This window comes from Cnephaeus nilssonii (genome assembly GCF_951640355.1).
Source record: "Cnephaeus nilssonii genome assembly, chromosome: 14".
Taxonomy (NCBI): domain Eukaryota; kingdom Metazoa; phylum Chordata; class Mammalia; order Chiroptera; family Vespertilionidae; genus Cnephaeus; species Cnephaeus nilssonii.
The window spans coordinates 513,271-530,031 of record NC_137085.1 but is presented as its reverse complement, the minus strand read 5'-3'; the positions used below and the strand labels follow the sequence as shown (position 1 = coordinate 530,031).

General features: G+C 68.9%; 3 protein-coding genes across 4 annotated transcripts; all 3 read right to left on the bottom strand.

Annotated features, from left to right (window-relative positions):
• Positions 1–465: 465 nt before the first annotated feature.
• On the bottom strand, positions 466–3,387 carry PTGDS (prostaglandin D2 synthase). Its single transcript, XM_079789524.1, has 7 exons — positions 3,193–3,387; positions 2,471–2,622; positions 2,265–2,341; positions 1,583–1,693; positions 1,346–1,447; positions 882–907; positions 466–612 (listed from the first exon to the last, which is right to left on the bottom strand). Exons 1-6 carry the CDS (start codon positions 3,304–3,306, stop codon positions 882–884), a joined length of 582 nt encoding a protein of 193 aa, XP_079645650.1. The 5' UTR covers positions 3,307–3,387; the 3' UTR covers positions 466–612.
• A 5,161-nt stretch (positions 3,388–8,548) lies between these two features.
• On the bottom strand, positions 8,549–12,223 carry LCN12 (lipocalin 12; the record flags this gene model as incomplete). The annotated part of the gene is made up of 6 exons (XM_079790793.1): positions 8,549–8,577; positions 8,917–9,018; positions 9,656–9,772; positions 9,843–9,922; positions 11,650–11,780; positions 12,101–12,223. The coding sequence occupies 6 exons, from the start codon at positions 12,221–12,223 to the stop codon at positions 8,549–8,551; spliced, it is 582 nt and encodes a 193-aa protein (XP_079646919.1).
• Positions 12,224–13,966: 1,743 nt separating this feature from the next.
• Positions 13,967–16,676, bottom strand: C8G (complement C8 gamma chain). 2 transcript variants are annotated; one of them, XM_079789544.1, is made up of 9 exons: positions 16,655–16,676; positions 16,290–16,452; positions 15,994–16,213; positions 15,784–15,920; positions 15,594–15,664; positions 15,415–15,522; positions 14,992–15,093; positions 14,871–14,909; positions 13,967–14,784 (listed from the first exon to the last, which is right to left on the bottom strand). In XM_079789544.1, the coding sequence occupies exons 2-9, from the start codon at positions 16,433–16,435 to the stop codon at positions 14,771–14,773; spliced, it is 837 nt and encodes a 278-aa protein (XP_079645670.1). In that variant the 5' UTR covers positions 16,436–16,452; positions 16,655–16,676; the 3' UTR covers positions 13,967–14,770. The 2 variants fall into 2 exon arrangements, with proteins under 2 accessions (XP_079645670.1, XP_079645669.1); XM_079789543.1 differs by lacking the exon at positions 16,655–16,676 and having other exon boundaries at positions 15,994–16,464.
• Between the last annotated feature and the right edge of the window lie 85 nt (positions 16,677–16,761).

Sequence of the window (16,761 nt, the reverse complement as noted above, 5' to 3'; positions counted from 1 at the left end):
CCAGCCAGGAATCTGGGTGAAGCAAGTGTGAGGGGCAGGCTGGGCGGGGACCACACCCCTGCGGGGGCCTGGGGCAGGGCTGTGTGCTCTGAGCCCACAGGGGGGGATTGGGGGGCAGGGGCCACAGGCAGCCAGAGGGAGGTGAAGGCGCAGGTCTCAGCCCACTTGGTCATCTGCCCCGTGGGGGGAGGGGGTAGACACTCCAGCCACCGTCCGCCTGGTCCCTGGAGATCTCCTTCCTGCCCAATCCCAGTGCTCATCCTGCGCCTTCAAACTGCCGGACCGAGCTGCCCTGGCCTGGGGCACTTCCCTGGAGCTGTGCTGACCTCTGACCTACCCCCACCCGCCCCCCAGCATGCCCTAGAGCAGAGCGGGTGGGGCGTCAGGATCCCAGGGAGTGGCCAGAGCAGCCCAGGCGGCGACAGATGACCGACTACAGGACAGACAGACAGACAGGAGCCAGGCTGCCGAGTTGCTTCTAGATTTTATTCTCAGAGGCAGGATAAAGCCGAGGGGTTGGGAGTGGTGGTCGGGGAGCCAGGGCTGGGGACTCGGGGTCATGGAGAAGATGGAGCAGGGCGGGCGGCCAGGTCCTGAGGGCTGGTCACCTGCCTGAGAGCAGGACGGAAGCTGGAGCAGGTGATCCCGCCCCGCCGCGCCCCGGGGTCTGCAGCCCGCCCAGCGGTCCAGGCAACAGGGAGGGGAAGCCCCCCAAGGTCTCCTGCGACCTCCCCACCAGATCCCGCCCCAGCCCCAGCTCCTCCTGCCTCGCTGAACCCCAGGGGAACCCCCGCCCCTTGGACTGGCCCCTGCAGGCCAGGGACCCCCCCTTGCATGGCGGGGTGGGGATGGTGGGTGAGGCCAGCCCACAGCCCACTCACCTACTGGTGCCCCTCCAGGCACTTATCTGCCGAGAAAGAAGCGAGGGGAGGCGGGCGGTCAGCGCCCTGGGTCAGGGCCACTTCCCCCACTCAGCCCTCCCCCAGCCCCTGCTGCAGACAGGCTGCCTGACCCCCAAGGCCAAGGGCGCTGAGCCTCGGGGAGCCCACGTCCGAGCCCCAATGTGCTGCTGCCCGGGTGCCCACAGCACCTGCCCCCCACCGGGCCGGAGACGCCTGAATCCTGGGGGCCGACCGGGACCTGGCCCGCACGCTGGGGGCTTGGTGGATCCGGGGGCTGCAGGCCATGGTCGTGGGGGGAGGACAGTGGTCCCCACTGTGTAGGCCACGTCGCTGCTCAGTGGGCGGTCTGGCCAGATGACCTCCGACCCTTGGCCTCCTGGAACCGGGAGACTGTCCGCCTGCTCTAATCTGACTGCAGCCCCGCCCGGGGATGGCACCCTCACCGGTCTTCGGCAGGAAGACAATGTCCTCCTCTGCGAAGCCCTTGGCCTCGGCGAAGGTGGTGAACTTCTCCCTCACGGCAGCCCGCGGGGTCTGGGTGCGGCCTGGGCAGGACAGGACGGAAAGCCGGAGGACTCAGCTCTGCCCTCCAGCACGTGGGGCGTGCCCCCAGGCCCTCCCGGTAGGCCTGAGGCCAGGCGGGGGTGCAGGCGGGGGTGCGGGGTGGGGGGGGCACGCACTGTAGAGAGTGGCCATGTGGAAGCCGCGGTCTCCGGTGCCCACGGTGTAGAGCAGCGCGTACTCGCCGTAGTCTGTCTCCTCCACCCACACGTCCTGTGTGCTGCCCCAGTCTGGGGGCCACGAGATGACCACAGTGGGCGACCCTGCCCCGACCTCTGGCCTCGGGAGGGGCGGGATGCTCCCCTCTGGCTGCCTTCCCCGCCCTCCCCCTGCCTCCTGCCTGCACAGCCTGGGAACTCTGTCAGGGGTGGGGGACCCCCCCTGCCCGTGTTCCCAAACCAGAGTCCTGGGGGGCAGCCAACACGCAGGCTCAGAAAACGAGGGGTCAGGGTGCAGCCCCCAACCCTCCGCTGGTCGGGGGGGGCGAAGGGGGAGGAGACCCAGTGGGGAAGCCATCGCCTGGGAGAGGGAGGAGGCCCAGGATGGGGGTGCTGCGTGCCTGCCCGTCCAGCGGGGAGGGGCGACAAGGTCTGGGAGACCCCACCCCGGGCAGGGCGGGGCCCGGCAGGACTGGCTCCAGGGTGGGCCCCGGGTTCCCCCCCCCCAGTGGGGGGCAGGTCCAGGCCAGACACTGGGCTCGCCAACCCGGGTGGAGAGGCCCTCAGCCTGCTCGGCTGGGGGTCACCCAGTCACCCACAGTGCGTCCCCAGGGCTGGCCCGGCGTCCAGGGGCCCCACTCACGGAGACTCGTGTAGCTGTAGCAGCCGGGGGGGCCCGCGGGGCGCAGCAGCAGGCTCCGCGTCTCACACTGGTCTCTCCTGCGGGCAGGGCACCTTCGGTCAGGGTCAAGTGTGGGAGTCCCTAGCCGGCAGCCAGCCACGGTGGGGGCGGGCTGGGCCCTGTGGGGAGCTCTCAGCCCCGACCCCCCGCCCTGCCCCGGGTCCCACCTGAGGAAGGTGGTGGTGAGGTTGAGGACGCCGTCCCCGTCCCCGGGCGGAGCCGGGGCCACCACGGCCGAGCACATGGACAGGGCGGCCTTCTTCTCCCGGAACCAGCTCGCGTTGGAGGCGAGGCCCGCGGTGAACCAGCGCCCCAGGAACTGCGGGGGACGGCCCTGCCCAGTCAGCCAGGACCCTCTCGGGCCCGCTGGGGTGGGCACCCTGCCCCTCCATGTCCTGTGTCCAGCCGGCCCCGCCCAGCCCAGCTCCTCGCTGGGGCGGGCAGCACGGGGCACTGGGCAGTTTCGGGGGGGGGCTGGGGGTTGGCCACTGGGTGTCTGCGACACTGGACACTCCGGGGGAGGACGCAGGGCGGGCGGGAGGACCAGCAGCACCGCGCCCGTGGGTGTCTGTGGCCACCCATGCACCACCCCGAGCCCCGTCCCTGTCTGCGTCTCGCGCCCGGGGAGGTGTCCCCAGCTCCGTGCTGGCCCAGGTGTGGGACCCGTGCCTGCTTCCCCAAGCATCCTGAGCTCCGAGGGGTGACCGTTTGGAGGGTGTAGGCAGGCAGGTGGCCGGCGTGACTGCGTGTGCCGTGTGACGCTCGTGGACACGGGCTTCCCCGCGGGCGGGGGGACACCCATCTCCTTCCCGGGGGACAGCCCAGGCAGAGAGCCCCCTCCCTCCACAGAGCCCGTCCCGCCGTGGGGACCGGGCAGGGAGCGCCTCACCTGGTCCTGTTGGAAGTTGGGCTGCACGGAGGCCTGGGCCTGGGCCGGGGTCTGCAGGACCCCCAGGGCCCCCAGCAGGACCAGCGCCATCCACAGGGTGCGTGGAGCTGCCATTGTCCCGGGGCTGGGCCGGCGTCCGGAGCCTGGAGCCAGCAGCGTGGGCCGAGCGGGGGAGGCCGGCAGGACGGCAGAAGCCGCGGGAGACCCCTATTTATGAGCCTGGCTTGGCCTCCACCCAGGGCCAAGGACGGCCCACGAGGCGCGTGATGCCGGGTGAGGAGGATTCGGTGACGAGGCCAGCTGCAGCTCGCCCCCCGCCGGCTGCTTATGTAAGAGACTCTGATCCCCACAGGCCTGGCCCTGTCCTGGGGGGCAGGGGGGCAGGCGGGGGCCCCTCAGCGCCAGTCCATTTTCCAGAGCCAGAACCCGCCCTGTGGCCCGATGGGGGCAGGGGACGTGGCCTCGGCGTTGCCCGGCCCCTGGGCTTCAGGCCACGGCCTGCCTGGGAGTGGGATGTGCTGGGCATTGGGGTGGGGTGGCACTGCCTCCCGTCTCACAGGGACAAGGGAGGGGACCTGAGGGGTCAGATGTTGGCCTCTGAGGAGCCCCGCGTGCGGCCCGGTGCAGGGGGGACCCCAAGAGGCTGACCTGGGAGCACCCCAAAGGCAGCCCAAGAGGCCTGTGAGCTGAGCTCAGCGGCCAAGCAGAGATGAGGCCGCCATTTCCCTGAGCAGCATGTGCCCGGGGAGGGCTGGTGGGAAGGCGGCCACTCGCCTGGTGCTCCAGGGTGCAAGGAGCTGGCCTCGTCCTTGAACAGCCCCCAGGCCAACCCCCACCTCTTCCCGAGGCTGGAGAGCAGCCGGGCCCGGGGGAGTGGGGGCGGGCAGGTCCCAGCCCCGTGCAGCGTCCCTCAGCTGGCTGCCCCCCAGGGCCCGCTGTCTCTGTCCCTGGCGGCTCTTGCCCGCTGTGGAGGGCCTGCCTGCAGGCCTCGGGGGGACACGCAACATCTTCACATGAGAATCCTGAGGACTGACTTCAAAAGACACCGGCTCGGCCTTCGGGCACGGCAGCTCCGGAGACTGGCTGACCTTCGACCGTAAAACCAGGATGGACAGAACCCGGCTGGCACACACCAGTCTGGACCAGTTTGAGGTCCTCGTCGGAATGGGCTGTGCGGGTCTGCGTACAGACACCTATCGACCCCGCGCCCTCGTTCCTCTGCTCTCCCTCTCCCTCCTCCTGAGCACCCGTGCCCGGCCCTGCCCGGTGCCGACAGGGGGCTGGGTGTTGGCCTAAGGTCGCCGGTTCGATTCGCTGTCGGGCGTGCAGGAGGCAGCCCGTCCATGTTCTGCTCTCACATCCATATTTCTCGCTCTCCCTCTCCCTTCCTCTCTCTCTGAAAATCAATAAGAAATCGTTACGAAAACAAAACAAAACCCCCTGCCCGTGGCGGCTGTGAGGATGGTCTTTGGCTGCCGGCTCTTGAATAAACCGTCTTTCCTCACGCCAGCACCTGCCTCTCCTGCATTGGCGTTCGAAGCGGCAGGGAGCCAGCCCTGGGCTCCGTATCCCAAGGACAGGCCCAACTCTGTGGTCCCGAGGGCCCGGCCAGGCGGGGAGGGTGCCCCGCCCGCAGGGGGTTAAGTGAGGGCCGACGTCGCCTGGACCTGCACCCGGGCGCTCCGGAAGCCGCCATCCACCCCGTGGCTGCCTGGTGTTGGTGCTGGCTCCTCTGGGCACCCAGTGTTTGTGTCTGCTGGGGGAGGGGTGTGGGCGCAGATGGGGCCAGGCCACGGGGACAGCTGTGCCTGGACGTGGCCTGGCGCTGGGGGAGGGAGGCTGGGCGAGAAGAGGAGTGAGGACAGTGTGGGGTGGGGTGGGCAGCAGCAGGGGCTCACTGCCCAGGGTGGGCCGCCCCCCGCCAGGCCTGGCTCCCCCAGCTGGGCTCCATCCAGCTGCCCACAGCTGGCCCCTCAGCCCCCGGAGCCTGGGCATCAGGCAGGGGTGGGGCCACGATCCTGGCTGGAGGGATGGGGTACCAGGCAAGGAGCCGAGGGCGGCGGGGGCCACCCAGATGGGGAAATGTTGGGGGGTCCCTCCTTCACGTGCCCCCTCCCCATCCCCAGAAATAAGCAGGTCGACCAGGGATCAGGGCTCTGAGCATCTTTATCTGCAAAACCAAGCCTGGAGGGTGAAGTGGGCGAGCTCACGGCACCCACGCCAAGCCCAGACCACGCCCAGGTCACGCCAGGTCATGCCGAGGCTGCCCCCACTCTGTCCTGAACCCCAGTCGGCTCAGCCACCGCCATGAGCTGTGCACAGACCCGGTCACCCCCAGATGGTGCTGGGAGGGGCCTCTTGGGCACCGGGACCACCTGCCCGCTCCGCCCTGGGGAAGGGCAGGCCAGTGGAGGGGCGCAGGGGGCTGTGGGTGCCGCATAGCCTCATGGGACCTGGAGATGCACCGGCCAGCAGCCCCCAGAACCCTGAGGTCTGGGAGGTGAGACCGAGCCCCCGAGATGCAGGTGGAGGCGGATGTGTGTGGGGACCAGAGACAAGGCCCGCCGTGCCCCGGAGTGGGGTCTGCCTCCAGGGGAGCCCAGGCCCCCCCCCCCGCCCCCGCCAGCCCCAGGGGCCGCGGGCAGCTCAGCCAGCCTCCGGGGGCAGCCCGGGACCGTGCTGAAGGGCACAGTGGCTTCAGGGTCACTTGCTGCCCAGGGTCGCAGAGTCCCGGCCGAGGAGGGGGTGGAAAGTCCCGCTCCCACTAATCCGGGAACCTGAGAAAGAAGATAGCTCCCCGCAGAACAACAGCGTCTTCCTGCCAGCATTCCTCCGTCCAGCGGGAGCTTCCGGGACACACAAAGAGACAGTGTGTCCCACAGAGAGGCGGGGCGGGCACCTGCGTGCACATGCGTGTGCATGTGCATGAGTGTGTACGCATGCATCTGTGTGCATGTATACGTGTGCATGTCTGTGTGTATGCAACGTGTGTGCGTGTGCATGTATATGTGTGCATGTCTCTGTGTGTGTATGCACGTGTGTGCATGTATACACGTGTATGTCTGTGTGTATGCATGCACATGTGTGTTTGTATACGTGCACATGTCTCTCTCTGTGCATGTATGCATGTCTGTGTGTATGTGTGTGCACGAATATGCATGTATGTGTGTGCATGCACTTGTGCATGCCTTTATGTGTATGCATGCTCATGTGTGCATGTGTGTGCACGCACAAGCATGAACAGTGGAGACGATGTTCCCACGTCCCCATCAGCCCGGGAAACTAGCTCCCACCCCAGGGACGGAGGGGGAGGGGGGGCGGGCAGGCGCCCAGGCTGGTCCCCAGCGGCCAGAGCCCAGACCCCTCGCTGAGCCCCTCCTGGCGCCCACTCCCAGTTCCCGTCCCTGGAGGTGGCCGGGCCGGGGGGGAGCCTGCACACGCTCCACCTCTCGCAGTCGGCCTGGGCGGTGGGTGCCAGCGGGGACAGTGTGGGCGCAGCCCTGGCCTCCAGGGCATGCTGGGGCCGGGGGCTCAGAGGCACTGGGGTGGGGAGGGCCCTTCACTCTCCCAGGTCTGCCCCTCCCTCAGCCTCCCGCCAGGTCAGAGAGGCCTGGACGTGGGCATCCCAGGGGGGCCCCTTCCCAGGCTCAGCCCAGCCCGGGGGCTTCACCCAGCCGGGTCCCTAGGAACCTGCCCCGGGCCCCGCCTGGGCGCCCTGGCCACTCTGCCAGGTGAGCCAGCAGGAGGCAGAGGCCACGCTGGACACAGACCTGCCTTTTCCAGCCCCAACCCCACCCCCGGCTGCAGGCCGGCCCCGAGGTGAGGGGGTGGGTCCGAGGCAGGCACAGCTGTCTGCTGACCTCCCAGCGAAGGGAGTGGGTGGCCTTGGGCCTGTGTGAGTCCCAGTCAGGCCAAACTCCCCCGTGGGGACAGGAATCTGATCCGTGCTGCTGGGCGGCGGGGGGGGGGGGGGGGGGGGGGGCGGGGGGACCGCCTGCAAGTGGCCGGACCTCGGCGGGACCGCTCTGGCCGTGTTTGCACAGGTGCCTGCGTCCCGCCCTCCGGGTGGCGGCTGCCTGCCCCGCAGCGCCTGCCAGACTCCCTGCGGCCGAGTCCACATTCCAGGAGTGGACACGGCTTTTCTCAGAAAAACAAAACGCGGCGGGCTCATCGCCAACAGCTGTGTCCGGAGAGAGGTGCCGGCTGGGCTGCCCGCCCGCAGGAGCCCGGGGGTGGGGGCGGGCAGCCAGGAGGGACTGGACGTGGGCCGACCCGGGGACCCGGGTCCCGCTCGACCCGGCGTGTCTCCTGGAGAATTTACCCAGAATCCCAAGGTGATGGTCACACTGGGACTTGGGATGGGCCGCCTCCCGCCAAGCGAGGAAAGAGCGGTAACCATGTCCACGAGCAGGCAGGGCCACGGAGAGACCTGCGCACCCACGTGCACAGCCGCGTGACGCCGACAGCCGCACGCGGGGCAGCCGTGTCCACCGACGGAGGAGACGGACAAACGCGCGGGCCCTGTGCATTCACACGGGGGGGTGGGGGGCGGAGGACAGGTGCGTGGGCTGAGCCGACACAGGACCATCCTGTGGGACCCACTCAGAGGGGGTCCCCGGAGGAGTGAGACCCACGGGCGGGGAGGAGCCCGGGGACCAGAGCCGGGGAGGTGGGAGGGGTGTGTCCTGGGACAGAGTCGGGGTGGGGACAGGAGAAAGTTCCGGGGAGGCTGGCACACACACCACCTGTGGACGTGCCTGACGCCCTGAGCTGTGCACGCAAACCCGGTTAAACGGTTAAAAAGGCCCGGCCGGGGGCTCAGGGGCTGAGCGGCGCCCTCGGAGCCAGGAGGTTCCCCGCCAGGGCCCGGGCCCGGGCTGTGGGCTCCATCCCAGTGGGGGGCGTGCAGGAGGCAGCCGACCAATGATTTCTCTCTCATCATGGATGCTTCTCTCTCTCTCTCCCCTCCCCCTTCCTCTCTCTGAAATCAATTAAATAAAATTAAAAAGGGTTAAAATTAGTAAGTTAACAAGCTAATAAAGAGAAAATGATGTAATAAAGGAATTAATTCTAAAGGAGAGGAGACAGGAGCAGCTGTTAGACAAGGCGACCCCCCCCCCAGCGTGGGGCAGACGATACTCACCCCAGATGCCACCGCCTCACGCCCGCCCCCACCCCACCCAGGGCTCCTGCCACGTGACTGACACCTTCCCTCCCGCGTGGGCGGGAGTGACCCCATGTGACCTCTGTCAGGGGTCCCCCAAGAAGAGCGTCCCCACGGGAGGAGGTGGCTCATGGGCTGTTCCTGCCGAGTGGGCGCTGGGCGGGGACAGGCCGGCGTGGGGCCACTCCACCTTCAGCAGGGTCTCCGGTAGGGCGCCCAGTCTGAGGGAGAGAGAGCGCGGCTCAGGACCAGGAGGCAGGGAGCGGCAGCTTCCCCGGGGAGCAGCGGGGAGGAGCCGCAGGTCGGGGATGGGCTGGGGCAGGAGGTGAGGGCTGAGGGGGTGCCCCCGGGCGCTGCCCCCCCCCCCCCCGCCTGTTCTTCAGGAAGCTCCCTTTACCCCCCGAGTCAGCGCAGACCCGGGAGGCCAGACGCAGTGGGCGTGCAGGTGGAAGCAGGGGCCCAGGAGGGAGCAGGGGCCCAGGAGGGAGCAGGGGCCCAGGAGGGAGCAGGGGCCCAGGAGCAGGTGGCCCGGGGCAGGGGCCCAGAGGCCCAGGTGCTACCTGGAATGTCTGGGAAGACGATGTTGACCTCCGACAGGCCCTGGGCTTTGAGGACGCAGAGGAATTTTTCCAGCATCTCAGTCTGAATCGCCCACAATCGGACTGGAGCCCAAGACATAGCATGGCCTTAGCCCTGGGGGCGGCCTGAGTGGTGGACACCCTTCCTGCTGGTGTGGCCCCAGGCCCAGCGCATGCCACTCCCCCCCCCCCCCACTCCACCAGCCCCACCAGCCGCTGAGGGACTAGAGGATGGGAGGTGGCCCCTGAGGACGGGAGGGGCTCACACTGTGGGGAGGGCTCACACTGTGGGGAGGGGGAGGGCTCACACTGTGGGGAGGGCTCACACTGTGGGGAGGGCTCACACTGTGGGGAGGGGGAGGGCTCACACTGTGGGGAGGGGCTCACACTGTGGGGAGGGGGAGGGCTCACACTGTGGGGAGGGGCTCACACTGTGGGGAGGGGGAGGGCTCACACTGTGGGAGGGGCTCACACTGTGGGGAGGGCTCACACTGTGGGAGGGATCACACTGTGGGGAGGGCTCACACTGTGGGGGGGCTCACACTGTGGGAGGGCTCACACTGTGGGAGGGCGCTCACACTGTGGGGAGGGGCTCACACTGTGGGGAGGGCTCACACTGTGGGGCTCACACTGTGGGGAGGGCTCACACTGTGGGAGGGCTCACACTGTGGGGAGGGCTCACACTGTGGGAGGGGCTCACACCCCCGGGGAAGGGGCTCACACAGCAGGTGCACCCTGAGGACGCTCCGGTGGGCCGATCGCCTGCGGGAGCTCATCAGGGCGAAGGTGCTGTAGTCCGTGTCGTGCACCCACATCTCCTCGGTGTCGGTCCCGAGCTCTGGGGGGCACAGCCCGGTCAGGGGCCTCCGGCCAGCGGCCCCTGCCATCCTCCCCACCCACCATCTCACCCCTGCTGTTCTCCACGGAGAATCGGCCAGGCTGGGTCGTGGGAATCAGCACATACGACCAGGTGACACAGCGCTGGCCCCTGTGGGGAAGGCAGAGGGGGAAGGTTCTGGAATCGGCCGGGCCTCCCAGGAGAATGCAGCTCGGGGGGCGGGGGGGGGGGGGGGGCGGTGAGCAGGGCCCGGCAGGCTGGGGCTCAGCTGCCCTCCCGGGGCGCGTGGCCACCTGCGTCCCCCGAGCAGCCTGGCGTGAGCTCTGCCTCCTGTCAGCCCGGCCCCTTCGCAGCCTCCGCCCCGCCCACCCGCCGAGCACGCCTGTGGGCCTGGGACAGGGTGTGCAGTGACCAGACAAAGAGCCCTCTCGGTGGGGGGGGGGGCGGGGGAAGTGGGGGAGGCGGGTGTGGCTGCCTGTGCTGGGCCAGTGCGCCTCCTGCACCCGCCAGGCTCGGTGCCCGCCGCAGCGCAGGGCTGTCTGCAGGAGCTGCCGGCTGGTGGGAGGGCGGCTGCCCGAGCCCCTGCCCCCTTCATCCACCTGCAGCCGGAGACCAGCTGGGCAAGTCAGAGGCCCCGGAGTCCCAGGGCCGTGGGGGGCCGTGGGGGGCCGTGGGGGCCGTGGGGGGCCGTGGGGAGCCATAGGGGGCTGTGGGGGGCTATGAGGGGGCTGTGGGGGGCCGTGGGGGCCGTGCTCACGGGTGCATTGGGGCAGGGAGCCGAGGGCAGCCCCTCTTGGCCTCTAGGGGACACGGGCCACAGGACACACCTGCCTCGCGTGAGCGTCCTGCTTTACGTGCGTGGGACCCAACCAGCGGCCTCGGGGCCTCTCCTCTGCGGCCCAGCAGGCAGGCAAGAAAGGCTGCCGGCCTCATGGCCCCCGGGCCCCCCAAAGGGGGCTGTCCATCAAGGCCCCCTTCTCCTCCATGGGGGCGGGCACTTCATCCGGGCAGGCCAACCAGCGCATCTGTCATCCTGGCTCAGCCCCTGGCCCAGGAGGAGCACATGCCTCAAGAAGACCAATCGGCCCTGGCTGGTGTGGCTCAGTGGGTAGAGCACCGGCCTGCGGACTGAAGGGTCCTGGGTTCGATTCCAGTCAAGGGCACGTGCCCGGATTGCAGGCCTGATCTCCAGTGGGGGAGTGTGCAGGAGGCAGCCAATCGATGATTCTCTCTCATCATTGATGTTTCTTTTTCTTTTTTTAATATATTTTTATTGATTTCAGAGAGGAAGGGAGAGGGAGAGAGAAGGAGCCCGCAACCCTGGCACGTGCTCTTGACCGGAATCGAACCCAGGACCCTTCAGTCCGCAGGCTGACGCTCTATCCACTGAGCCACACCAGCCAGGGCATCATTGATGTTTCTCTCTCCCTCTCCCTTTGTCTTTGAAATCAATTTTAAAAAATTAAAAAAATAAAAGACCGAGCGGAGCTCATGGCCTTGCTGGCCTGGATGGGTCCTCTCCTGGGACTGGGACCCTGAGGGTGGGGCTCAGGCCACCGTCTTGTCCTGGGAGGTGAGAACCTGCCTGCACGGGGGTCTGGAGCAGGCAGAGCTGAGAGGGGAGGGGGGCGTGACAAGGCTCTGCTCACACTGTCTGGGCTGCTGGATCCAGCCGAGCCTGAAGTCCATAGCCCTCGGCTGAGTCTGTGTTCTGGCGAATGCTCCCCCTCCCCCGCTTCGGAGCACCCACACCCACCCCGCCCGCCAGGGCTGGGTAAGGTCACCGGCAGCCGGTGCTGTCCTGGCATCAGGAGCCCTCGGGGGACCTGAGCCGCGGGGCCATTGGCTTCTGGGCACAGGCCGGGACCCCCACTCACCGCATCATGGCATAGGACACCTCAAGCTGCTGCTTTTTATTTTGCTGGAACGTTGCTGTGAACGGGCTCAGCAGGAACCTGTCCGCCTTGCTGTGGGTGCTGCCCGCCAGGCCCAGCACGAACCACTCCCCCTGAAACTACAAGGGAGCTGCGCTGGGCCGAGCCCGGAGGCCGAGCCCCCCTGCAGGCCGGGCGCCCAGGCGGGGCGCACCACGGAGGCTGGGACCGGGGGCCCCTGGCCGGCCGCTGCCTCTCTGAGGCACTGGGTGTCCCCTTCGCAGGGACCGTCAGGGCTGCAGCACGGGGTGCTGACCCCGGAGCGCTGGCCTCCGGTGGAGCTCAGGGGTCTCCATGGGGCCGGGGGGCGGGGAGGTCTGAGAGCCGGTCCCCGTCTGTGCAGGGCCGGCCTCTCCCTGCATTCTGCCCGCTGCCTCCCCCGGCCCCCGCCCACCTTGTCCACCTCGAAGCCCTGCATGATCTGGACGGTGGTCGGCCAGTACTTGGGCGGTGGGGTCACCCCCATCAGGACCCCCAGCAGCGTGAGCAGCACCCACAGGGCACACGGAGGTCCCATCCGGCCGCAGGGAGACGTGGCCCCGGGCACTGCCGACTCCACTCCCCTCCAATGGGCCCCGCCCCGCAGCCCCCAGGCCGGGCAGCAGGGAGTGGGTGCAGGGGGCTGGGGGGGCTGGGGGGGCTGGGCGGGCCCTCCTCAGATCTGCCCACTAAAGACGGGGTGGGGGGGCTGCTTGGGGAAGGAGGTGGGCAGGAAATGGGGAATGGGGAGGTGCCTCCCAGGTCTCTGGTCCTCGCCTTCTCATTCCTGAACACCGTCCCCCCAAAGCCCCCCACTCTGACCCCCCTTCCGAGGGCCAGGCCTGTGCCAGGATGGAGGACGGAATGCACCCGGCCAGGGACAGGCCCTCCGAGTCCCAAGGGGTCAGAGCCACGGTGTTCCTGCTGCAGGAACACAGTGCGCTGCCCGCCTGCCCGCACGCCCAGCCCGCAGTGTGGGACGGACAGGGCAGTGGGCCTGCAGTCACATGGGTGCAGCCAGGCGGGGGGGGGGGGGGGGCAGCTGGCTCTGAGCCTGCAGGGCCCTCCTGCCCCAGCCCCCCCGGAGGAAGGATCTGTGGGCAGCGGGCCTGGGGGTGCTGGACTCCACACCAGCTGGGAAAACCGTGTCCTTGACCTGTGAACCCCTGTCCTGGGCCACCTGCTCCCCCTCGGGGTCCCCCTGTCCTGAGCCACCTGCTCCCCCACGGGGTCCCCCTGTCCTGGGCCACCTGCTCCCCCACGGGGTCCCCCTGTCCTGGGCCACCTGCTCCCCCACGGGGTCCCCCTGTCCTGAGCCACCTGCTCCCCCACGGGGTCCCCCTGTCCTGGGCCACCTGCTCCCCCACGGGGTCCCCCTGTCCTGGGCCACCTGCTCCCCCACGGGGTCCCCCTGTTCTGGGCCACCTGCTCCCCTTGCTCACACTTGGCCTGGGGCAGCCTGTTCTGAGCAGGAGCCCCAGCCAGGCCCCTCAGAGAGCCCGGCCCCCCCAGGCCCCTCCGGGTCGGCTGCAGGCCCCGGACAGAGGGCCGAGCCCGCGGGCGGTGCCCCTTCCTGGCGCAGGCTGTGCCCCTGGTCAGCAGTGTCTGCCCGGAGACGACCCAGGAGAGGTTCCCGATCACGTGACTGTCTCCCCCTGAAGTCCCAGGGGACCTCACTCTCCCCACCCCCCAAGGCCTGGCGTCCCCCCTGCGCCACCAGCCCCTCAGCCTCGCCAGGGGACGCCCCTCCCAGTGCGGCCTCGTCCACGGGCGCCCTGGTGAGAGATGGGGGCGCAGTCCGCAGAGTGTCAGGACGAGGACAGCGGGCCCCGCACAGGGACCCCGCCTCCCTGGCCAGCTGGGCACCAAGGGGCCACAGGGTGCCCAGGCCCCGTGCTCTCGGGCAGCCCGCCCCCGCACCCCCCCGCCGCCCCCACTGATTAGGAAAGTGAATGTGTTTCCGTATCAGTGATTCGCTCGGAGCTACTGCTGTTTCACCTCCGCGTCTGACATGTGATTAGACCTCGGGAAGCACTTTTAAAAAATACGTTTTTATTGATTTCAGAGCGGAAGGGAAGGGGAGGGGAGGGGAGGGGGGAGGGGGAGGGAGAGGGGGAGGGGGAGAGGGAGAGACAGAGACATCCATGATGAGAGAGGATCCTGGGTCGGCTGCCTCCTGCACGCCCCACACTGGGGATCGAGCCCGCAACCCGGGCCTGTGCCCTGACTTCCTGGGTCATAGGTCGACGCTGAGCCACGCGGGCTGGGCAACAACTGTGGGTCTTCTCTTCCGGCGTTTTCTATGTCGGGACCTCGTGAGGGACCAGCAGGCGGGACGCAGTGTGCTCAGGGGGCACCGGGCCTCTCCTTCCCCTGAGTGTGGGGTGTGGGGCCCCTCCTGGCAGCCCCGGGGGACAGGACACCTTGGCCCGTCTCAGCCCCTCCCCCGTCTTTCTCGCCCCACATTCCGGAAAGTTCCTCCCTATAGGCAGAGCACACCTTGCTTCCAAGCCTCTGGCTGGTGACCCTGCCAAACCCTGGGTATCGGCTCCTGGGGGGCCGCCCGGCTGTGTGGGGGTCCCTCCCCTGTGTGCCCAGAGCCCCTGTGCTCACCAGTCCTGGCACACCTGGGGTACAGACCCCCTACCTCTGTGCCCTGCCCCCCGCCCATGTGACCTCACCGCAGGGGACCCGTCTGCCTGACGCCAGGAGGGGACTCCGCCCCAGACCAGTCCCGAGTCCGGCCTGGCCATGAGCGTAGCCGCCTCCAGCCCTCCGGAGCCGGTGCCGGCTCACCCAGACCTCGGCCCACAGAGCCACGGTCACCTGGCCTCCTGGGAGGGTCCTGACCCGCCTGGGGAGCCGTCACATGCCCACGCGATGGCCTGGAGTGACCCGAGGTGACCTCACCGCGGGGGTCCCCGGGGCGGAGCCAGCACAGAAAGGAAGGAGTCGGCGGAGAAGGGTGGCGTTTAATGGGGGCAGTGCCCAGGGTCCTGGGGGTGAGGGGCAGCTTCCGGGGGCAGGTGGGGTGCAGGCCTCAGCGGAGGGTCCTTTCTGCCTCTCATCCAGGGGCCGGGTGGCCTCACCTCTTGACCTCTGCACAGAGACCGCGCTCAGCCAGCGAGACCTGGGCCCGCGCCCGCCCTCCGCGCACCGCCCAGCCGGGCCCGCCGCCCACTCACCATCCAGGACATGGAACTGGTCAGCGGCCTCACAGAAACCTGGGGGCCAAGCAGGGGTCAGTGTGGCCGGGGCAAGGCCCGCGGAGGGCGGGCAGCCCCCTGGGGCCTGGGGGGCACTCACCGTACTTGGGGAAGTACAAGATGTGGTCCTCGGTCAGGTTGGCCCCCTGGACACTCTGCTCAAACGTGCTCACCGCCGAGTCGTCCACGGGGAGCGAGCGGACTGTGGGACACAGGGCTCCTGGGGCACCCGCGGGTCGGGTGGGCAGGGCGCTCTGGGGACAGGGTCTGCGTGCCCGCCACCCGCCCAGCCGTGTCTGACCCCGGCCCCTCCTGCCCCCTCCCTGTCCCACACCTGGGCCTATCTGCAGGGGCGCGTCCCTGGACCCCCGATTGGCAGGCGAGGGTCAGGACGCCAGGAGGGAGGGAGGGAGGGGAGGAGGGGGGAGGGGAGGGGGAGGGGAGGGCCTGTGTGTCCATCTGGGCCGGCCCAGCTCCCCGGTGGGGCCCCGTGTGCACAGAGCCAGGGCGCCCGGGGACGCACCGTACAGCTTCACCGACAGCCGCCGCGCCCGCTCCAGGTACAGGATGGCGAAGCTCTGGTAGTCCGTCTCCCCGACGACCACCTGCACGTCTCCCCTCGTGCCTCGAGCTGGGCAGAGACGGGCCAGTGACGTCAGCCCCACCCCCGGCCCGGCATCCCCTCCTGCTGCCTTGCCTCACCTTGGAGCAGGAAGCGGCCCGGGACCTTCGTGTCTCTGTAGAGCTGCCGTACCTGCCAGCAGATGCCATCCCTGGGGGCGAAGGCACAGCAGCTCAGGCACCCACCTGGGCAGCCCGTGCAGGACAGCAGGACAGGCCCCAGTGGGGGTGGGTCGGGGCTGGGTGGGGGCGGGGTCCGTGCAGGACTCACAGCTTCTGGAAGGTGTTGACAGCCATGGCTGCCCCCTGGGGCGCCACCTTCACTGCGGTGGCCTCCGCCCGGTGGCCCTGCTCCTGCAGGAAGCGACAGGAGGAGGCCACGGCCGCGAGGAACCAAGTCCCTGCAAACTGGAGGCAGCGGGGTGAGGGCCGAGGGCACGGCTGCCAGGCCTGGCCCTCCCTGCAGAACCGGGCAAGCTACCTGCTGAGCGTCGAAGCCTGCCTTGGGCTGGATGGCGCTGATGGGGGACGGGCGCTGGGGGGGTCTCCGAGCCCCCAGACCCAGGAAGCCAGCAGCCAGGACCAGAGTCAAGAGGAGTGCAGTCCTGGGCGGCAGCATGGCGGAGGCGGCGGAGGCGACAGGTCTGAGCAACACCAAGGGCAGGATGAACCTGTCCTGGGTCGGAGTCCACTGTCCGGTGCTGCCTGGGAAGTCACGTCTGATTCCAAGCCCCAGCCAGGGTGCCCCCACCCCCAGCCTCCTGAGCTTGGCCTCACCCTGGACATCTGACCTCGACCCTGCACTTCCCGCAGGGCCCTGGCGCAGGTCCTGGGTACAGAGTCCGAGGGGACCTCTGACTCGTCCCGCAGCCGCCACCCGTTCCCCGTGGCCAGGGCTCAGGCCTTTGCACATTTATCTCCATTAAACCGCCCGCAGCTCCTGGAGGTAGGCACCGGTCTTTTTTTATTTTTTTAAATATATTTTTATTGATCTCAGAGAGGAAGAGAGAGAAACATCAATGATGAGAATCATGGATCGGCCGCCCCCTGCACACCCCCACTGGGGATCGAGACCACAACCCGGGCACGTGCCCTGACGTGGAGTCAAATCGCGACCTCCTGGTTCCTAGGTCGACGCTCACCCTGAGCCCCGCCGGGCCGCGGGGCCGAGGCTCCGGGAGACAGTTGCTAGGAACGGACCGGAGAGCGGCGGAGGCGGGTCTGGAACGCACCACCGCGTCTGGCCCCA